At 47.0% G+C, this 22515-nt stretch overlaps 1 protein-coding gene across 2 annotated transcripts in view; it reads left to right on the forward strand.

The window, feature by feature from the left end:
* Window positions 1-21274, forward strand: part of Elp6 (elongator acetyltransferase complex subunit 6) — a 23955-nt gene extending 2681 nt beyond the window's left edge. Inside the window, exons 2-7 of one of the 2 annotated variants that reach the window (XM_050139609.1) lie at window positions 136-214; window positions 3244-3314; window positions 4527-4645; window positions 6317-6518; window positions 9943-10089; window positions 19811-21274. In XM_050139609.1, coding sequence (XP_049995566.1) covers window positions 136-214; window positions 3244-3314; window positions 4527-4645; window positions 6317-6518; window positions 9943-10089; window positions 19811-19825 — 633 coding nt within the window. In that variant the 3' untranslated portion in view covers window positions 19826-21274. Of the gene's footprint in view, window positions 1-135; window positions 215-3243; window positions 3315-4526; window positions 4646-6316; window positions 6519-9942; window positions 10090-13035; window positions 13513-19810 lie in introns of those variants that run through there. The other variant, XM_050139608.1, reaches the window with a different exon arrangement.
* Window positions 21275-22515: the final 1241 nt, after the last annotated feature.

The raw sequence follows: 22515 nt of genomic DNA on the forward strand, positions 1-22515 counted from the left end.
ATATATATATATATATATGTATGTATGTATATAGCATTAGCACTAACAAATAGAAATGTCCATAATTGGCTTGATTTTCTGCAGGGACATACCTCTTCACAGTGGGTCTGATTTACGTACGTTCTTACCTTTCAGGGGAAACTGACTCTGCTCTGTGATGCCAAGACCGACGGCAGCTTCCTTGTGCATCACTTCCTTTCCTTCTACCTCAAAGGTAGGCAGCTCCCTGATGCTATAGAGAAGGAAACTCAGGTCTGAGAGATGGCTCGGAGGTTAAGATTGCTGGCTACTCTCTCAGAGGACCCAGGTTTGATTCCTAGCACCCAGTAATGGCTCATAACCATCTGTGACTTCAAATAAAACAAAAATTAGTAATTGTTCAGCTAGACATGGTGGCACATGCTTTTAGAACTAGTTCTTGGGAGGTAGGACAGCCAGGGCCGTATAGAGAAATTCGTCCCAAATAAGCAAACAAACAAACACAAGAAAAGGAAACCCAGGGGCTAGAGAGATGGCTCAGAGGTTACGAGCACTGGCTGCTCTTCCAGAGGTCCTGAGTTCAATTCCCAGCTACCACATGGTAACTCATAACTATCTATAGTGAGATCTGCTGCCCTCTTCTGTTATGGAGCCTGTCCTGGAACTCACTCTTGTAGACCAGGCTGGCCTTGAACTCACAGAGATCCGCCTGCCTCTGCCTCCCAAGTGTTGGGATTAAAGGCCTGTGCCACCACCCCCCAGCCTTGTGGAGGTATTATTGTGAATCTTAGTCTCCTGTAGCCCAGGCTAGGCTTTGACTTGCTATATAGGGGAGGATGACCCAGAATTTCAGGTCCTCCTTTCTCCACCTTGAAAGTCCTAGAATTACAGATGTTTCCCCCATGCCTGGTTTTATTCAGTGCTGGGCGTCCAGCTCACTGTTTCGTGGATGCTAGGTAAGCGCGTTATCAGCTTAGCTACATCCGCAGCACAACACCCGTTCACTGTTGGCTGCTCCCTGAGGATGCACTTGCCGGCCATGATATGGGGTAGACCTGTAGTATGCCTTGCTGTACTCATTTACAGCTTTGAAGTAATTTTGTTTTTTCATATGATTTGATTTTTCTATTCTATATCATAGAAAAACAAAATAGTTTATGGATAAATTATTAGAATGAATACGGCTCAGTTAAGTAGCTGGAGTTTCTTACAGTTTAATACCTTGTCATATGTCACTGTTTATCCATTGTATTCCTGTATACACAACAAAATTGGAGAAGAGACACAATTTACAAGAGAATAAAGTTAAGTACCTAGGCGCTATGGAAATAGTACATTTGGTAAAATGCCTGCCACCCAAGCGTGAGGACCTGAGTCCCCTTCTCCAGAACTTCCATCAAAGCTGTTTGTGGTGCAGATCTGTAAGCATAGCACTGGGGGTTGGGGGGGGGGCAGGGGAAGAGTGGGGCAGATCCTGGAAGCTCAGCAACCGTCCAGCCTAGCCAGTCAGTGAGCTCCAGATCCAGTTAGAGACCCTGTCTCCAAAAATAGATGGGAACAGCTGAACAGGCCACCTGATGCTGATCTTTGGCCTCCACACATGCACATACACATATACGTGCTTCAGAGCCAGGGCTATAACTCAGTTGGTAAAAAGCATGGCCTGATGACCTCCTGAGCTCAATCCCTAGGGCCCACGTGGTGGGAGGGAAGAATAATTCCCATACGCCCTCTTCTGTCTTCTGTATCCACCCTGGTACATGTATACAGCCCACAGATAGATAGATAAGTAAATAACCACGCAAAGTGTGGAGATGTAATTTAGCGTACTAGAAAACAAAAGGAATAAAGTACATTTTGGCTTGGTAAGATGGTTCCGCAGGTAAAAGTACTTGTTCCACAAGTTTGCACCCTGGCTTCAATGTTTGGACCCATGTGAAGGTTTGGAAGGAGAGAACGAACTCCTCAAAGCTGTTCTCTGACTTCTATGCTTATACACATCATGCAGACACACAACAGGAATTTTTTATGCATCTTAGGGACTTGGGGTTGTAGCTCAGTTTATAGACAGTTTGCTTAATATATGTGAAGCCTGGAGTTGAATTCCCAGCACCATATAAACCAAGTGTGGTAGCTTAAGCTACTAATCCAAGCATTCAGGAGTTATAGGCCAGAGAATTAAGAGTTCAAGGTTGACCTGGGGAAATGGCTTAGTGTTAAAAGTACTGTCTGGTTTTCCAGAGAATCCAGGTTTTACTTCCAGCGCCCACATAATGACTCACAAGTGTGTAACTTCAGTTCTAGGGCATCTGTTGCCCTCTTCTAATCAATAAGGACACCAGACATACTTAGTGCATACAAGCATGCATTCAGGTCAAACATCCTATACATAATATTAAAACATAAATAGAACTGGGTGGTAGTGGCGCATGCCTTTCCCAGTGCTTGGGGAGGCAGAGGCCAGTGAATCTCTGTGAGTTTGGGGCCAGCCTGGTCTATGTAGATAGTTCCAGGACAACTATAGCTGCATAGTGAGACCCTGTCTTTAAAAACCAAAAGAAAGCAAATAGAGTTCAAGGTCATCCTGGGTTATATAGGGAGTTGAAGACCAGCATTTGTTACAGAAGACTCTATCTCAAAATAAAGAGGAGTGTGGTGGTTTGAATAGGTGTGACCCTGTTTGAAAGCTTGATCTGTAGGGAGTGGCGCTATTAGGAGGTGTGGCCTTGTTGAAGGGAGTGTGTCACCTCCTGAGGGGGCAGGCTTTGAGGTCTCATATATGCCCAAGCCATATAGTGTGGGACACAGTTTACTCTTGGTTGCTTGTGAATCAAGAGTCACAAGAATTCTCATCACCAAGTCTGCCTACATGCTGCCTTGCTTCCCGCCACAATAGTGGGCTAAACTTCTGAAACTGCTAGCCAGCCGCAATGAGTTTTCTTTATAAGAGTGCCGTGGTGAGTTCGAGGCCAACCTGGTCTACAGAGCTAGTTCCGGGACAGGCTCTAAAGCTACAGAGAAACCCTGTCTTGGGGGAAGAAAAGTGCCATGGTCATGGTGTCTCTTCACAGCAGTAGAAACCCTAACTGAGACAAGTGGGGAGGTGCACTGTAGACTGACATCAGGCACCATCGTATCAGGGTACAAGGTCTCTGGGTGTTGCCCAGACCTCCCTTACTGCTTCCGTCTCCAGAAGAATGAATTGTTCCTGTCTGGTCATAAGCAGAGGATTTGTTTAAGAAGTCAATGTATTTTGTTTTCTAGCCAATTGTAAAGTATGCTTTGTGGCACTCGTCCAGTCCTTCAGCCACTATAATATTGTGGGGCAGAAGCTGGTAAGTATTGCAGCCCTCTCTGGTGACATCCCTGTGTAAGAGCATGCGCTACACACAGGCTAAGGCTGGGCTTTTCACTTTCCCTAGTGGAGAACCTAGGACAAAGGAAATCTTGGGACCCTGAACCCCTTATCTAAAGGATTAAAGCAAAATCTGGGCATGCTTTGTAGGAAACATAGAGAATCAGACCTAGTGTTTGTAGATGATAGTCAATCAAACCCTTCATTGGTTGTGGCCAGTTAAGGTTTTCTTGCCTAGCTGAATGTGGTAGCCTGTGATTCTAATCCCAGCACTAGAGAGTCAGAGGCAGAAGGAGCTCTGTAAATTCAAGCCCAGTCTAGTCTACATAGTGAGTTCCATTCCAGTCAGGACTGCATTGTAAGACCCTCTCTAAAAAAAAAAAAACGACGAGCAGTGGTAGCACATGCCCTTAATCCCCGCCCCTGGGAGGTAGAGGCAGGTGGATCTCTGTAAGTTTAAGGCCAGCCTGACCTACAGAGTGATTTCCAGGTCAGGACTGTCCCACAGAGAAAACCCTGTCTCGAAAACCAAGGTTGTTTCTCCTAGCATGCACCAAGCCTGAGTTTCAATCCTCAGCACCTTGTAAACTGGTAGCGTATACCTGTTATCCCAGAACTCAGGAAGTAGAGGCAGGGGGATCGAAAGTTCAGGGCTGGGACTGCAGAGATGGAATAGTGGCTAAGAGCACTTAGTGCTGTTGCGGAGGACCCGAGTTCGGCTCCCAGCACCCTGTCAGGCAGCTCATGACCTCTGAGGCCCTGCACTTGCATGCCAGTCACATACACGCAATTAAAACGTGAAAATAAACCTGAAAGGAAAGAGAGAAAGAAAGCCAGACTTGGTGGTGCACGTCTTTAATCCCAGCACTCGGGAGGCAGAGGCAGGTGAATCCATGTGAGTTTGAGGCCATCCAGGTCTACAGAATGTATTCCATGACAGCTAGGGTTACACAGAGAAACCCTGTCTCAGAAAAAAAAAAAAAATCCAAGGTTATCATGCGTACAACATTGTAAGTCAGGGTCTGCTTGGGATATACGAATCCTTGTCGTGAGCATCTGAGAGCAGACAGGGATGGCGGGAGCACTTCAGCGGGCTTGGGATGTCTCCTACCCTCTTATTAGCTGGTGTGTAGTTTCCCTTAAAGGTTCCCCGCAGGGCACAGCACTTCACTCCATTTCTCGTTCCATTTAGGGTGTCAGCCTGACAGCAGCACGGGAAAGCGGGCAGCTTGTGTTCCTGGAGGGCCTCAAGTCCACAGTGGACATCTTCTTCCACACTCCGGAGGAGCCTCAACCCCTGCAGTTTCTCAGGTCAGACCGCACAGCTGGTCGGTGGGACCAGAGGGGGCAGCTGTGTGTGGGAAGGCAGGAGTGGTCCCCAGAGCTATAGCAAGTCATTCACAGTGAGTGTGGCACAGTGAAAGGCTTTGCTGTTTCTCTGTGGTGACTCAGGCCCCTAGTGCGACTCCCTTGCTTTTTTGTGCCCTTATGTAGAAACTAAGGGTTATGGGCTAGTGACCAGTATTGATAAATACAATTTTATTGGAACATAGCCATTTTGTTTGTTAGCCTATTGTCCCTGGCTGTTCGGCTTTCTAGCAACAGAGTGGGTAGCTGAGGCAGAAGGAGTGACCTGCAAGTCTAAAGATCTCTGATGTGATTCTAACAACCGAAAATTGTTGCCTTCTCGTTTGGTTTTCGCCGTCACAGGTCTAACTGGCTGTGCCGCGCTTTTCAGCCCTTCTCAACATCAGCCCTGATTTGGCTGCTGTTTTTTTTTCTTTCACAAAGGAGTCCCCACTGCCCTGCTCTTTCAGATAGACCCTTACGCAGTAGCTAGAATGCTCCGTGTGTGCATGTGTGCGCGCGCATGAGCACACGCACGTGTGACATCTTCCCTTGCACCCTGACCTTGGTTTTATTCTCCGGCTGCAGCGGCTTGTTAGACCTGATCCCAATGTGTAGGGAGCTGTTCTCCTTCGGAGTAAGGCTAGCCCAGTGCCAAGGGAGAGGGTGGTCGCCCGGGGCACTATGCTCCATTCCTCCTCCCCCTGCCGGGAAATGACTGCTTGCAATATCCCTGGGGAAGGTGGAGGTGGGTTGGTCCCTATGTGTCAGAAACACGTATCCCAGCAGCCTGTAGACACCTGAAGTGCTGTGTCACTTCCTCCGGCACCTCAGGGTCTCCTGGGACGCCTTTCTGGCTTGCCCCATCTGACTTATTCTTCTAGGTGCCATAGCTCCTGGGGGGGGGCGGGGAGGAGGCTGTATGTATGGTTCTCTTTTACTTTACATCCCTCTTGTGAGATAGTCCACGGTCTTCCCCAGGCTGGCCTCCAGCTTGCTGTTGTTCCGCTTCTATAGTAGTTGGGGTAGGCATGAATCACCATGCCAGGTTTCTGTGATATCTCTTCAGGGCCCCAATTTTTGTTCATTTTTTGTAGCTCCTAAATTTTACCTTTGTACCCCATAGGCCTCAGAAAATACTTGAACTGGAGTAAAGTAAAACTTACTCATGTCTCTGTGTGTGTGTGTGTGTATGTGTGTGTGTGTGTGCGTGTTCTTTTCAAGTTCCTTGCCTCCTCTAGCCTTCCTTGGTGCTACTTTGTCCCAGATAAACATCTGTAGAGCCAGGCATGGTGGCACATGCCCACAATCCTAGCACTTGGAAGGTAGACAATAGGATAGTGAACTCCAGGTCAGTTCTACAGTGACACTCTATGAGAAGAAGAGAAGGACTGGGGCTGTAGTTAGGTTGACAGACTTTCCTTAGTGCGCGGAGAGCCCCGTGTGTGACCCAGCTCTGTGTAAAGCCAGGGGTCCTGTATGTGAGGAAGCACTCAGGAGTGGAAAGAGGAAAATGAGAAAATCGAGGTCACTACATAGTGAGTTCAAGGCCAGCCTGGGGTTCATGAGACAGTCTCAAAATAAAATAAAGCATCCGTTGAGTGAGCACTGGTGACTTTTTCCCTGTGTCTCTAGGGAGGCCAGCGCGGGGAACCTCCAGACACTGTATGAGTTTGTGCAGGACACTCTGAAGCCCGTGGACAGTGGGGAGACTCCATGGAAGTACCCAGTGCTGTTGGTGGACAACCTCAGTGTGCTGCTGAGCCTGGGCCTGGGGGCGGTCACTGTGCTGGACTTCATGCAGTACTGCAGGGCCACGGTTTGCTGCAAATGGAAGGTATCGAGGGGCTGCCATTGCTGTTCTGCTTGGTCTCTGAGAACCCAGACTTGTGTGCTGTGCTTTCTCTGTCTGTTTGCTTCGAGATTAGCTTTCCTCTGGCAGACCCAGAAATTCTTTGTTTCACCCATCCTGCATTGCTAAATAATAAACTCCTCAAAATTAAAGGTTGACCCAGCACAGTAGGGCAGTGCTTAGTCCTTGCCTGAGTGCCCTGTGGGTCCTTCCTTAGTAGAGAGTTTTGAGGATCAGTTAAAGTAATGACTACAAACTCCATTATATTTTCTTTCCTCCTGGGTTCTGGGGATCTAGATCCTTTCGCTGAATCCCTTTAACAGTGGTGAAGTGGGCTGGGGCTATAGCTCAGTTGGTAGTGTGCTTGCGTAGCAGGAAACCCTGGGTTTGATCAATAGCACGGTATAAACTAGGCATGGTGGTTTCTGACTGTACCTCAGCACTTGGGAGGCAGAGGCAGGAGGATCAGAAGTTCAAACTCCCCTTCAGCTACATAGTAAGTTCCAGCTAACCTGTGGTACATGAAGTTTGAAAAGGTAAAATGCAACTTTTTGTAAACATGGTGTCACAGATCTGTAATCCCAGCACTTGGGAGGTTGTGGGAGAAGGATTGTGAGTTTGAGGCCAGGCAAAAGCCTAGTGACCTAAATTTGAGCCCCAGAACCCACATAAAGGTGGAAGAAGAGAGCACACTTCACGAAACTGTCGTCTAACCCCCACGCGTGCACAGTGTATGTGCCGTATCCTCTCACACAACCCCCACAGTCTAATAAAAAAAACTGTAAGAAGAAAGCGAGGCAGTTGAGTGAGAGGCTGAACGTGGCATATGTCTATAATCCTCAGTCTTGAAGCTCCAGGCCAGCCAGGACTGTGGAGCAAGACCATGTCTCATGAGCAAACAAAAACCAGACATTCAATGGAGTGAAGCTTGGTGTCTAGTGCGGTGTCTGGCCCACAACAGCCACTGTTCAGTGAGCGATGACTGGGCCTATAGGAATGTGTGGACATTGTGTGGAAAGGCCAGACTCAGAGTGTAGAACAGTGACAGAGGGAAGTTAAGTGAACTAGCAGGGGTGTGGCCAGTCATGTGACTGCGTGCACAGTCCTGCCTGGAAGCTGAGTTCTAGGAACTGCTGAGACTATCTTGGCTACAGGTTAATGCAGAGAGGGGGTGGGGTGCTGAGCGTCATCTTAGAAGGACGGAGGGGCAAGGGACTTGGAGATCATCTATTTGGCCAGACAGGGATTCATTTCCACATTCCTCATACTCTGTAGAGCCATGGTTACATGTGTGCTGCCATGCCTGGCTTTTTTTGAGGCGGGATCTCATATAGTCCAGACAGGCTGACTGAACTTGCTATGTAGGGTAACCTTGGACTTCTGATATTCTTCCTGCCACCTCTCAAGTCCTGGAAACACATGTGCACATCACACTGACCTCACACCTGCATTTTTAAAAGGTTCTTTTTTTTTTTTATTTGTGTGTGTGCATATGTGAGTATAGATGACCTCAAAGGCCAGAGGAGGGCACAGGATCCCCTGGAGCTGGAATTACAAGCAGTTGTGAGCTGCCTGACGTGGGTGCTGGGAACCGAACTGGGGTCTTCTGCAAAAGTAGTTACACACTTTTTGTTGTTGTTGTTGTTTCTTTATGTGGCATTGGTTGTCCTGGAACTGGCTCTGTAGACCAGGCTGTTCTTGAATTCACAGAGATCCTTCTCCCTCTGCCTCCAGAGTGCTGGGATTAAAACCATACACCGCCACCACCCAGCCAGTTATATACTGCTGAGCTATCCCTTGCCCTCATACCTTAACTTTCTAAAATTCTTTTTGTATACGAATAGCCTGGTGTCCATGGAGGCTGGAAGAGAGCACTGGATCCCTTGGGACCTGAGCCACGGACAGCTATGGGGCCACCATGTGGATCCCCAGGAAGAGCAATTAGTGCTCTTAACCTACTAAATCATCCCTCTATCCCACCCTACCCTACCCCACCTCACCCCACTTCATCCCATTCCCTTTAAAAATAAGGTCTTACTATTTAACCCTGGCTGTCTTAGGAACTCACTGTGTAGACCAGGCTGCCTCTGCGTTTTGGGTACTAGAATAACAGGTGTGGGCCTCCACACCTAGCTCACACTTGATCCTGTGTGTTTGCTGGGGTCCAGCTCAGGTCCTCATTCTTTCACAACGAGTACTTTACCTTTGTCCAGCCCCTGTGGTTTAGTTTTTAGTAGTCCCTGGGAATTGAACTCAGGACCTTGCACTTGCTGAACATGTGCAAAATTAAGCTGCACCCACAATTCCACCCTGTTGTTTTTCTCCTGTATGGTGTCAAGGTCAAATCTAGGGCCTCAAGCATGCTAGGCAAGCACTCTACCACTGAACTGTATACTCAAAACTCTCCTTTTGTCAGGGTAGACCCCTCATTTCTGTTTGGCTAATTTTGCTTAGCCATCAGGAGTCTTCCTAGCTCCAGGGCCCAGATCTCTTTCTGTCCTGTATTATCTGGTATATGGTGAGTTCCTGGGAGCTGTGGATTGGCTGAATGGTACGTGGCAGAATGGTGGCAATCAAATACAATTTTTTAAACTACTTAATTTTTAATTTAAAAATACTTACATGGTGGCTCACGCCTTGAATCCCAGCACTCGGAGGCAGCGGCAAGCAGATCTCTGAGTTTGAGACCAGCATGGTCTACAGAGCTAGTTCTAAGACAGCTAGAGCTATTATACAGAGAAACCCTGTTTCGAAAAACAAAACAAAACTTAATTTGGCTTGGTGGTGGTAGTGCATGCCTTTCTCCCAGTTCTTGAGAGGCAGAGGCAGGTGGGTCCCTGAGTTCAAGGCCAGCCTATATAAAGCTATATAGAGCTATATAGAACTATACAGCCTATATAGAACTCTATAGAGCGAGTTCCAGGACAACAGAAAAATGCTGTATAAACCCCTTCTTTCCCATCCAAAAAAAAAATTCCAAAATAAAAAACAAAACCAACTTATTTTGTTAGTGGGGGCATGAACGTGCCACAGACAACTTTCCACCATTTGAGGTCTGGGATTGAACTCAGATCATCAGGATTAATGGTCAGTGCTGAGCCATCTTACTAGTCCCTGGTGGCATGATACTCAGGAAAGGACTGAGCTCCTAGGATGAGCTTGCTTTCAGATGAATTGAGTTGGAAGTGTAGGTTAGCCTTGCTGGTGAAAGTGTGCAGTAGGTGATTGGAACTAGGGTCCTGGAGCCATTCAGGGGTCTTTCTTGTGAAGAAGCTGTTGTAGTGGGAGGAGGGGGCGAGGGCTCAAGGCTGTGTGTGTGATCTGAGAGGATATTCAGAGACTAGGGGTAGAGACACTGAATACCTGGTACCCGGATAAGAAACAGATTTCCATCTTGTGTCTGATGCAGGGGAATGTGGTCGCCCTTGTGCACGACGACAGAGATGCTGAGGATGAGGAGAACGACGTCCTGCTGAATGGTCTTAGTCACCAAAGCCACCTGATCTTGCGGGCTGAGGGCCTGGCCACTGGGTTCTGCAAGGATGTGCATGGACAGGTACACAGGCTGAGCCGTGGGTAGGAGGGAAACCTTGGGAGTCCGGAGTTTCCTGAATGCCAGTCAGTGCCCTGCACCGGGTGATATAGAGACTCCTGGAGCAAGAAACACTTTTCCTGGCGGTCTCATTTGCGGCCAAAGCAGTGTTCTAAAAAGGAAACAGTTATTAGGGACTTCAGCTGCACTATCAAATAATAGCAGGATTCCGCTGCCATACTGTAGCAGGATTCGCATTTTCTGCTCAACAAAGCTCCTTTAAAAATAGAGACACGGAGCCGGGCGGTGGTGGTGCACGCCTTTAATCCCAGCACTCGGGAGGCAGAGGCAGGCGGATCTCTGTGAGTTCGAGACCAGCCTGGTCTACAAGAGCTAGTTCCAGGACAGGCTCCAAAGCCACAGAGAAACCCTGTNAAAAAAAAAAAAAAAAAAAAAGAGAGAGAGAGAGAGACACGGGGCGGGGGGAAGGAGGGCTGGAGAGATGGCTCAGTGGTTAAGAGCATTGCCTGCTCTTCCAAAGGTTCCAAGTTCAATTCCCAGCAACCACATGGTGGCTCACAACCATCTGTAATGAGGTCTGGTGCCCTCTTCTGGCCTGCAGACATATAGACAGACGGAATATTGTATACATAATAAATAAATTAAAAAAAAAATAGAGACACGAGGGCCGGCAAGATGGCAGAGCAGGTAAAGGTGCTTGCTGCCGAGCCTGACAACCTGGGTGGGATTTGGGAATCCACACAGTGAAGGGAGACACACACACACACCACAAATAAATAAGTATAAAACTTTAGATTGGGCTTGAGAAATACTCAGAACTTAAGATCCAAGAGCAGTTTCTACTGACTGGAGTTCAGTTCCTAGCATGCGCAGCCGGCAGTCACAGCCGCCTATAACTCCAGCTCCAGACAACCTGACACCTTTTTCTGGCCTGTGCAGATATCTGCACTCTCATGCACATTCCCACGTGAGGACACACACACATATACATAATCAAAAGTAAATTTATGGTGGCACACACCTGAGGCTGAGGCCGGTGGATGTCTATGAGTTCAAGGCCAATTTGGTCTATATAGTAGTGTGACCCAGACCAGCCAGAACTACATTAAAACAAAAAACAAAAATCCATTCTCAAAAAACAAAAGTAAAAAATAAATTCAGCACTTGGGAGGCAGAAGCAGGCAGATCTCTGTGAGCTTGAGGCCACCCTTTTCTACATATTGAGCTCTGGGTTAGCCAGAGTTACATGGTAAGTCTGTCTTTAAAAACAATTTTAAACAGCAACAACAACAGAATCTTAAAGTGGCCATGCTTGTGGGCCCCTGCAGTTGTCACCGCTAGAATGTTTGGTGGGAAACTGGTTTCTGCCCCTCTCGTGGTATTCCTTTTTTTTTTTTTTAATTTTTCAAGACAGAGTTTCTCTGTGTGACAGTCCTAACTGTCCTGGAACTCAGCTTGTAGACCAGGCTGGCCTTGAACTCACAGAGATCCACCTGCCTCTGCCTCTCCCTCTTGAGTGCTGGGATTAAAGACGTGCGCCACCGCCGCCCGGCTTCTCACAGTGCTCTTGGAAGCTGTGACTTTACACTTCGTTGTCAGGATGATTCCCGGAGCTTCCGCCTCAGCTTCCAGTTTATTTCACACTGACCACTCTTCACTCGGGTGCAGGGGAGGCATTGTTGAGAATCTCGGCAAGTCTGGCAGGTTGAGCCCAGGCATGCTATGTTGGAGCACTTGTGGTGCAGTTTGGGCAAAGGGTAGCTGACTGGGCAGCTGCAGTCTCTCTCAGCCTTCCCCAAGCCTTTCAGTCAGCTGGAGCATCAACTGTAAGTGTCTTTCCTGAGGCTTGTAGAATGTCCAGATTCTAATGTGCTGATTTCCCAAGAAAGCACAAAGCCACACCTAGAACAAAGACCAAGGGACTGGAGAGATGGCTCAGCAGTTATGAGCACTCGCTGCTCTTTCAGGCTTCCAACCATCTGTAACTCCAGTTCCAGGGGATCTAATACCCCACCTCTGGCCTCCATGGGCACCGACACTCACCTAGTACACATGCAGCTAAACACACACTTATACACATAAAAGTAACAATTTTTTTAAAAAATTTTAAGAGTGGTTAGTGATGTACGTAGAGCTTAGTGTTAGAGCACTTGACTAGCATGTATAGGGCTCCAAGTTCAAACTCTAGCACTAAAAAATAAAATAAGCCAGGCAGTGGTGGCACACACCTTTAATCCCAGCACTCGGGAAGCAGAGGCAGGTTCTTTGTGAGTTAGAAACCAGCCTGGTCCTCAAGAGTGAGTTCCAGAACAGTTAGGGCTGTTACACCGAGAAACCTTGTCTTGAAAAACCAAAATAAATAAAATAAAAAAGGAAGGAGGAAGGGGTATGGCGACACATGCCAGCACTCTGGAAGCAGAAGCAGTGAGCTCCCCATGAATTTGTGGCCAGCCTGGTCTACATAGCACAGTTGTCTCAAAATTACTACAGAGCTGGGTGGTGGTGGCGCACTTGGGAGACAGAGGGAGGATGAACTCTAAGAGTTCAAGACCAGCCTGGTCTACAGTGTGAGTTCCAGGATAGCAGGGCTACGTAGAGAAACCCAGTCTGGGGGGCAGGACTGAAGGAGGACAGGAGAAGGGAGGGCAGAGGAGGGGAGGGGAACACTCACAGAAGGGAAATACACAAACTACTGCTCCTCTTTGGAGGACTTTTTCATCCTTTACTTCTCTGTGAGAAGCAAACACAGCTGCTGAAATGGAGGGGCAACCTTGATTTTTCTGTTGGCTGGTAGTGTTTATTGTAAACATTGGGCCTATTACCATATGACGGATTTGCCTGAGCTATGTAGCAACCTCAATGGGAGGACACCAGGAGGCCCAGTGGGATTCCTGGTGGAGCGGGTCCTTGGCGGCTGCCCACCTTTCTTCATTCTTCTCCTCTCCGCAGCTGAGGATCCTCTGGAGGAGGCTGGCACAGCCCACAACCCAGCGGGATCGAAGCCTCACTTACCAATACAAGATACAGGATAAAAATGTGTCCTTTTTTGCCAAGGGAATGTCTCCTGCTATTCTGTGACCTGGTTGGGGACAACTAAGTGACTTTGGATGGTTTTGATGTGGAAGACAAAGCAGCTGGGCAGGAATGGGCATCGGGCCTTTGACACGCTCTTCAGGCCCTCCACTGTGGCCCGAGGATTGAATGGTGCTGGGAGGAGTGGGTGCCTTTGTTCCCCAGGACTCTGCTCAGTGAACACAGCTGCTTCTGCTGAGAGGCTGCGGGGAACCATGGAACTTCAGCCTCACCTGCCCATTTTTGGTGGCTGTGCCTTTAAGAGCCACTGCAGGTGGAGTGAGCAGTCAGGAAGCTGTCCTGAATGGCAGCCGTCCAGGCTGAGACTAGAATAAAGATGGCTCCCACACCAGGCTTCCTGGGGTTGTCTCTTTTATGTTTCATTTCCGTCTTGCAAAGGGACTTTTCCTTGAAGTCCAGTGAGAAAATGGGCTTGGAGAGGAGATAAAGATATTTGAGGCCTAGAGAAGGTTTTGGATAATTAAGCCAGACTCCAAGGCCATACTTGCTGACTTGTGTTCCTGGAGACCAGGGCAGGTGTAGCCACCCACCAGACAGTTCTTGGAACGAGTGGTTTTGTGTGTGTGTGTGTGTGTGTGTGTGTGTGTGTGTGTTGAGGGACAGTTTGAGACAAAGTCTCTCCATGTAGCTCTGGATGTCCTGGAACTAACTCTCTGGCTGGCCTTGAACACAGGACTGAGAAACCTTGTCTCAAAAAAAAAAAAAAAAAACTTAAAAAAAATAAATAAAAATATTTAATTGGGGGCTTGCTTTCAGTTTCAGAGGCTTAGTCCATGATCATCATGCAGGGAGCATGGTGGCACTCATGGCTCAGGAGAAAGAGAAAGGGAGGGGGAAGAAAAGGGGAGAGAGAGAGAGAGAGAGAGAGAGAGAGAGAGAGAGAAAGAGAGAGAAATTGAATTTTTGAAACTTCATAGCTTACCCTCAGCAAAACCCTTCGTTCAACAAGGCCTTACCGCCTAATCCTAAGCCTTTCAAACAGTTCCACTCCCTGGTAATCAAGCATTTGAATGTATGAGCCTAGGGGGGCCGTTCTTATTCAAACCACCGTAGGTGGGGAGCACCGGCGATCTGTGTCGCTACCAGCAAGATCACCTTAGCTGCTGCCTGCAAAGTGTGTCACCGAAGTTCCTCATCCAGCAAGATCAATAGGTGATGGCATTACCAAACATAGACTCCATTGTCACCCGCAAATGCTGGCCCTTGCTAGCAGAAAAAAATTGTGGCGAAATCGGGGTGTGGTTGGCTTGGCTCCAGCAGAAGGGGAAGGGAGTGCTGTGGAGCATGGAATCCCACTGAAATCAGGGATGAGATCGCTAAGATGCTCTACTTCTCAGGGGAAATGTTCAGGGTCCTGGCTGTCAAAGAGAAAGCTGTTTTGTTTCCTGAACAGGGTCTCACTATGTAGCTCAGGCTGGCCTTAAACTCTTGTCCCAACCTCTTGAATCTTGGGATTATAGATTTATGGCATCATACCTTTTTTTTTTTTTTTTTTTGGAGACAGGGTTTCTCTGTGGCTTTGGAACCTGTCCTAGCTCTTGTGGACCAGGCTGGCCTCAAACTCACAGAGATCCACTTGGCTCTGCCTTCCAATTGCTACCATGCCCAGCTATTTAATTTTATGTGAGTGCCTTGTGCTGGCAGAGCCAAAAAAAAAAAAAAAAAAAAAAAAAAGGAAGGGGATTAAATCCCCTGCAGCTGGAGCTGCAGATGGCCATGAGCTGCCACCTAGGTACTAGGAGCCAAACCTAGGTCCTCTGCAAGAGCAGCAAGTGCTCTTAACCACTATGCTACCTCTGTAGCCCATTTATTATTTTAAAATAGTTTATTTCAAGCTGGGTATGGTGACACAAACCTTGGGGGACAGGCAGGTGGATCTATTAGTTCTAGGTCAACATGGTCTATACATCATGAGCTCCAGGCCAGCCAGGGCTACACAGTGAGACCCTGTGTCAGAAAACCAAAACATATTGTAGTCTCAAACAAACAAACAAAACCCCTACTATTTTATTTTAGTTATTCTCTATGTGTATGTGTGTGTGTGTGAGTGTGTGTGTGTGTGTGTGTGTGTGTGAGAGAGAGAGAGAGAGAGAGAGAGAGAGAGAGAATATATCCATGAGTGCAGGTCTCTGCTGAAGCCAGAAGAGGCCATCTATCACATCTCCCAGAGCTGGAGTTAGAGTTGTGAGCAGCCTGCTTTAGATGCTCTGAACAAAAGTGAGGTCCTCTGCCATGAGCTAACTGATAGGGCATTTTCTACCCCTGACTCCATTTATTTGACATCTCCAGAGAGAGCAAATCTATAGAGACAGACTAGATTAGTAGTTGTTTGGAGGCTGCGAGTGGGAATAGGAAGTCATTTAACCTCTCTAGACCTCAGTTTCATCATTTAAAAAGTGGGATAATAATTCCTATTTCATGGTTTTATTTTTATTAAAAATTTTTGTTTATTTTTACGTGTGTGTGTGTGCCACAGCACACGTGGAGGTTCAGATGTCAACCTGTGGGAGTTGGTTCTGTCCATCTGTGCACCCCAGGCATCTAACTCAGGTCTTCAGGCTTGACCTGCTGAACCATCTCAATGGCCCAGTATTTTTTAAAAATTAGCTTATGTGTATAGATATTTTGCCTGCATGTTTGTCTGTATGCCATGTGTGTGTGATGCCTACAGAGGCCAGAAGACGGTAGTACTGGATGGATCCCTTGGAACTGGAGTTACTAGATGGTTATATGTAGCAAGTCTTTCTCTGTCCCGCCTGCCAGCTCCCAAATAACCACACAGAGATGTATTAACTATGAAAGCTCAGCCTTCCTTAGGCTTGTTTCTAACTAGCTCTTCTATCTTCATTTAACCCATATCTTTTAATCTGTGTTCTTTTTTTTAAGAGCTTTTTTTATTATTATTATGTATACAATATTCTGTTTGTGTATATGCCTGCAGGCCAGAAGAGGGCACCAGACCCCATTACAGATGGTTGTGAGCCACCATGTGGTTGCTGGGAATTGAACTCAGGACCTTTGGAAGAGCAGGCAATGCTCTTAACCTCTGAGCCATCTCTCCAGCCCCTAATCTGTGTTCTTTTATGTGGCTCAGTTACCTTTACCCTGTACTCCACATGCTGTTTTCTCTCCTCCGTTGACTGGTGACTCTTTCTTCTCTGAGCTCTCTCTGTCCAGAAGTCCCACCTATACCTCTTGCTGTTGGGCATTTAGCTTTTTATTAAACCAGTCACAATGAAACATCCTCATACAGTGTAAAGGAATGTTCCATAACAGTTGTGAACTACCACACGGTAGTTCACAACTAGAGAACCTGGGTTTTCCTTTTTCTTTTTTTTTTGGTGTTTTTGAGACAGGGTTTCTCTGTGGCTTTGGAGCCTGTCCTGGAACTAGCTCTGTTTTTTTTTTTTTAAATATTTATTTTATTTATTTATTATGTATACAATATTCTGTCTGTATGTCTGAAGGCCAGAAGAGGGCGCCAGACCTCTTTACAGATGGTTGTGAGCCACCATGTGGTTGCTGGGAATTGAATTCAGGACCTTTGGAAGAGCAGGCAATGCTCTTAACCGCTGAGCCATCTCTCCAGCCCCCTGGAACTAGCTCTGTAGACCAGGCTGGTCTCGAACTTACAGAGATCCGCCTGCCTCTGCCTCCCGAGTGCTGGGATTAAAGGGAACCTGAGTTTTCTTGAAGAACAGCTTGCTTATTCATCTATCTGTTTGCTTATTCATCTGTTTCTTTATTTTGGTTTTTCGAGACAGGGTTTCTCACTGCCCTGGAACTCACTCTGTAGACTAGTCTGACCTCGAATTCGCAGAGATCTGCCTGCCTCTGCCCCCCTGAGTGGAGTGGTGGGATTAAAGGCATGAACTACCACCGCCCAGCTGAGTAGTGTTCTTAAATGCTGAGCCACGTCTCTAGCTCCCCCACCCCACCCCAGTATTTTTATTTATTTATGTTTGCAGTATTGGGAACTGAACCTAGGACTTCACACGTGCTAGGCAGAACTCTACCAGGGAGCTCTAGCACCAGGCCATATTTTTTGTTTTTTTGAGAAGACCTTGAACTTACAGTGATCCCTCTGCCTCTGGATGCTGGAATTATACTCTGCAAATTGTCTTACTGTATCCTTGGTATACAACAGATGGTGAAGTTCTGCTAAGAAATACAGACGCTGGATGAACATCAATGCAGCATTGAGAGTGAGTATTTTAAGTGGCTGTGTAACAGTGATTACAGTGACTGCCACTTACTGGAATCAAGGCATTTTGTGCGTTCATGTTCTGTTTTAATTTCTTTCAAAAGCCTCAGAGGGTGGTGTTCTTGATTATGTCCTGGGCCTTGGCTTGGAGGTTGACATTTCCTGAGGTTAAATAGATTCTCTCAGCCACAGAACTGTGGTTCATATCTGAACTGGAATCGAAACCAAGGAGCCTCGTCCTGCAGCAGCTATTTTTGCTCCTTTGTGTTGCCAATCGCTATCACATTTTTTATGTGTGTGTGGGGACTTTTTGAGACAGGGTTTCTCCGTATAGCCCTGGCTGTCCCGGAACTCACTATGTAAACCAATCAGGCTGGTCTTGAACTCACAGATCCGTCTACCTCTGCCTTCTGAGTGCTGGGATCATGGGTGTGCATCCTCATGCCCAGCAAATGTTCTCCTTAGATCCATGGTTCTCAACCCTCCTAATGCTGTGACGCTTTAACAATGTTCTCCTTAGATCCATGGTTCTCAACCCTCCTAACGCTGTGACCCTTTTAACACAGTCCCTCATGTTGTGCTGACCCCCAACCATAGAGTATTTTGTTGCTACTTCCTAACTGTAATTTTGCCACTGTTATGAATCATAATGTAAGTATCTGATATGCCACCCCCAAAGGGAGCTCAACCTGCAGGCTGAGAGCCACCGCTTCAGAGGTAGTTTCTGCATTTGTTAGATAGACTCATTCTCTAGCATTGACAACTGTTCTGAGGATTAATTGAGATCAAATATAACACTAGGCACAGGAGAAAAATGTAACTACTGGGAATTATTAAGTTTTTGGTGATTTCCTGTTCCATTTAGTTTGTGTGTTTTAGTTTGATTGGTTTTGGTGTTTCAAGACAGGGTTTCTCTATGTAACCCTGGCTGTCGTGGAACTCACTCTCTGGACCAGCCTGGCTTCGAACTCAGAAATGAACTGCCTCTGCCGCCCAAGTGCTGGGATTAAATGCAACAGTGTGCCACCACTGCTGGCGAAAACTTTATTTATTTGTTTGTTTGTTGGTGAGATATGGGTTTCTCTGTGTAGCCCTGGCCATCCTGGAACTCACTCTGTAGACCAGGCTGGCCTTGAACTCAAAGACCCTAGTGTTGGGATTAAATGTGTGTACCACCACTACCTGGCTTCCATTTAGTTTTGAAAATTTGAATTTATTTCTCATGGAGACCAACCTGAAGTTGGTTGAACTTCTCTGAAAATCTTCGTCCAAGCCCTTCCCTGAATTTGTCCTTGGTCTGTGCGGCTGGCCTGCCTGCCTGTGGTTACCAACAGACTGACTGACCTGCCCTGACTTTGGCTTCTCAGGCATCTTAGGGGAAAGCCACTTTCTCCCCAGTGTTAGATATGAGACCCAAGGCCTAGGACAGAGGTCAGCAGCTGTACAGAAAAGCTGCTTTGTGTCGCTCCTGTTTGGTTCTGTATCCTGGACTGCCTGATCTGAATGCAGAGTCCCAGGCTAGCCGTGGTAACATAGCGATATCCTAGCTATAATCAGACAGATGCTTGTGTCTGGGAGGCTGGTTTGGAGAGTGCAGCATCGGTGGAGTGAGGTTGGGTGGGAAAGGGAGGTGTGGGCTTGGCAGTGGTTCCCCGGTCCTCTGTTCCTCTCTGCAGAGAAGACTTGTTCAGTGGGCCCAGGGCCCAGCAGAACTCTGGTTTAACTTTTCCTTGGTGACTGTGCTGTGATGTGAGTTTAGAGCCACAGTCTTTTCAGGAACTTAGTGGTAAAAGAAAGCTCAACCATGTAGGGCCCTGATAGGCTCAGTCCAGACACTGTAGGCGCTGCTGGGGAGGGTGCTCAGTATGGAGGCTCGTGCGCGTTTGTAGCGTTCCTGGTGTTGGAAACAGATGTTGGTGCTGAACAAAGACACATGCATAGGAGTAAAAATAACTTAGCAAGGCAATTTCTTTTTCTTGTTTTTTTTTCCTTCCTTCTTTCCTTCCTTTCTCTCTCTCTCTCTCTCTCTCTCTCTCTCTCTCTCTCTCTTTCTTTCTTTCTTTCTTTCTTTCTTTCTTTCTTTCTAAGGATGGGCTGGCGAGCTTACCAGGGCAGGAAGTGCACTGGTTTTTATTCTAACACAGGTGATGACTGTGTCTTTCCCCATTGGCTGAAGTCCAACCTCAGAGTATTTTAAGAGTAATTAGTTTTAAAAGAATATATGTAAAGGAAGTTAAGAAAATGGGGAAGGGATTGTCTGTTCCAGGCCATCACATTCAGGGAACATTCTGTGTGTGTGTGTGTGTGTGTGTGTGTGTGTGTGTGTGTGAGCGTGTGTGTTGTAGAAATTAAACATTTTACCAGGTGGAGGGGATTAAAGGATTTTAATTCTCTCTCTCTCTCTCTCTCTCTCTCTCTTTCTGACAGGGTTTCTTTGTATAGCCCTGGCTGTCCTGGAACTGTCCTGGAATGTGCTGGCATTGAAGTCGCGCACCACCACTGCTTGACTAAGATTTTAATTTTCTACATAAAAGTTTTACAAGGTGGGGGAGGTTTATGGAATATTAGCCTTTGGAGGGCAGGCTACTTTTGATAAAAATGAATACAAACAAACAAAAAAACCTATTTTTCACAAGTGAGGCCCTGGACTGCAAACAGCTCTGGGAGAACTGAATGGGATTCAGTCATAGAGCATAACAAATGACTTGGGTTCAAGTCCAGCACTCAAAACAAACACTCAACAAATAAAACTAGAAAGACCGAGACAGTGGTGCAAGTGGAGAAAGAAGTGACCGAGAAGTGAGATCCTCACTCCCAGGGCTGCCGAGAAGGCAGATGTGGTATCTGAGGGGAACAGCCTTGCAGAGAGCTATCTAAGGTTGCAGGTAATCCTTGAACTGTATAGATAGCCCTGGAACTCAGGAGGAGCTCACATCAGTTTTGCCTCAGACTTTCTCTCTCTCTCTCTTTTTTGGTAAAGACTTATTTATTTATTATGTATACAGCATTCTGCCTGCATGTATCCCTGCAGGCTTAAAGATGGCATCAGATTTCATCACAGATGGTTGTGAGCCACCATGTGGTTGCTGGAAATTGAACTCAGGACCTCTGAAGTTGAAGTGCACTTACCCTCTGAGCCATCTCTCCAACCCCTTGGCTCGGACTCTTAAATGCTAAGATTACAGGCATTCGCCACCAGCCCGGGTGTTTTGGTTTGCCTATCTGTTGCTAGAATAAAGCACTAACCCACATTAACCTGGGATGGAGGTTGGGGCTAGAGAGATGGGTCGGTAGTTAAAGTACTGTTGCCCTCACAGAGGACTGGGTCCCACTTCCAGCAACTACATGGTGGCTCACAACCATCTCTAACTTCAGTTCCAGGGGGAGCTGAAGCCCTCCTTTGGACACTAGGCACACATGTGGTGCAAATACACACCAGCAGGCAAAACACTCATACACATTGTAAAACTTTAAGACAGTTCTGAAGCCATTTCTGACAATTCTGAACCCTCTCAGCCTCTGTGCCTTAGTGCTTCCCCTCCTCCCCTGGGAACCAAGGACCTAACAGCTACACATGCACGAATGTTCTCCAGAAATTAGGGCAAGATAACCTTTAAGATGTTGACTCAGTTTCTGGACAATTACCCATACACGTATGTTTTGATTCAGTCCCCTGGGAAACGGGATCAAAATGACCTCTTACCTCATCTGATCTGGCAACAGCTCTCCAGCCAATTATTGGTAACAGCCCTTTTGAATAAGCCAATCATAATAGTCAAAGAACAACCCTCCTTGCTTTTGTGGCCTTCTCCTTCAAAAGTAGCCCGTACCAGCTATTCGAGGTCTCTCGGCTTCCCAGATGCTGAGGGACCCTGTCATGACAGAATTAATAAAATCCTCATGCTTTTGCATCGGCTATGGTGTGAGGGGTGGTCTCTGGGGTGACTCCTCCTTGGTGTTTGGACTCTAGGTCCAACAACATCAAACAGTAAATAAATCTTTTAAAAAATCAACTTGGGGAGCAAAGGATTTATTTGGCTCCCATTGTCATGCCACAGTCCAGCATGGGGGAAGTCAGGGCAAGCACACCAGGTAACTTTTTTCCAGCTCTGAGGTGTGAGCTCAAGGCCTTGATACCAGGCAAGTGCACTGAGCTGCATCTCCACCTTTTCTTGCTGGGGGAGTAGGACATGACGGTGTTCCCTGTGTCCTCAAACTAGTAGCCTTAGACTTCCATTCCTTCTGCCTGCACCTCCTGAGGGCTGAGGTCATAGGCGTGAGCTACCACACCCAGTCTATTTGGTGCTGGGGAGCAAACCTAGGACTTTGTGCTTGCTTGGCAGGTAGTCTACCAACTGAGCTACATCCCTACCGGAAACCTACCTGCCTTATAGAATAACTTTTTTTTTTTTTTTTTTCTTCGAGACAGGGTTTCTCTGTGGTTTTGGAGCCTGTCCTGGAACTAGCTCTTGTAGGCCAGGCTGGTCTCGAACTCACAGAGATCCGTCTGCTTCTGCCTCCCGAGTGCTGGGATTAAAGGCCTGCACCACCACTGTCCGGCAAGACATTTGTTCTTGATACTATTTTATTGGCACAACAAGAGACTAGAAAGGGAGGCCAATCCCACAACTGGAAAGAAAATCCATTTTGCTGTGAAGGGGTTAAGAGACCACAAAAACAAAACAAAACAAAACAAAACAAAGAAACGTGCACAAGCTTAACTCAGCGCTTGGCATAACTGTTTCGGTTATATTACCTGTTACACATGCAAGCCAGCAGGTGGAAGAGACGAACACCCATATCCTTCCCCTTAATAAACACTGACCACACGTCATTTTAACAAAATGGAATCATAAGCCAGCTTGCTTTTGAGTCACCTTTCGTTGTCAGTAAGTACTCATCAAACACCCTCGATGTGGGAGGCTCCTGTACCAGTTCACCAACTCCATGCATTTGCTACCCAATTCAGTTCTTTCTAATTCCCTGTTTGTTTTCTTTTTGATGATGCTGTGGATCAAAACCAGGGTCCGAGTCAATTGCTCTACCACTGAACCACACGCCCAGCCCCGCTTCTAATCCTCTATAAAGCATAGACCATGAGCCTCTCGCGCGTGTGCTTGGTAACTTTCCGG

This window comes from Alexandromys fortis, unplaced genomic scaffold (assembly GCF_014885135.2).
Source record: "Alexandromys fortis isolate MF-2015 unplaced genomic scaffold, M_Fortis_MF-2015_v1.1 scaffold_36, whole genome shotgun sequence".
Lineage (NCBI taxonomy): Eukaryota > Metazoa > Chordata > Mammalia > Rodentia > Cricetidae > Alexandromys > Alexandromys fortis.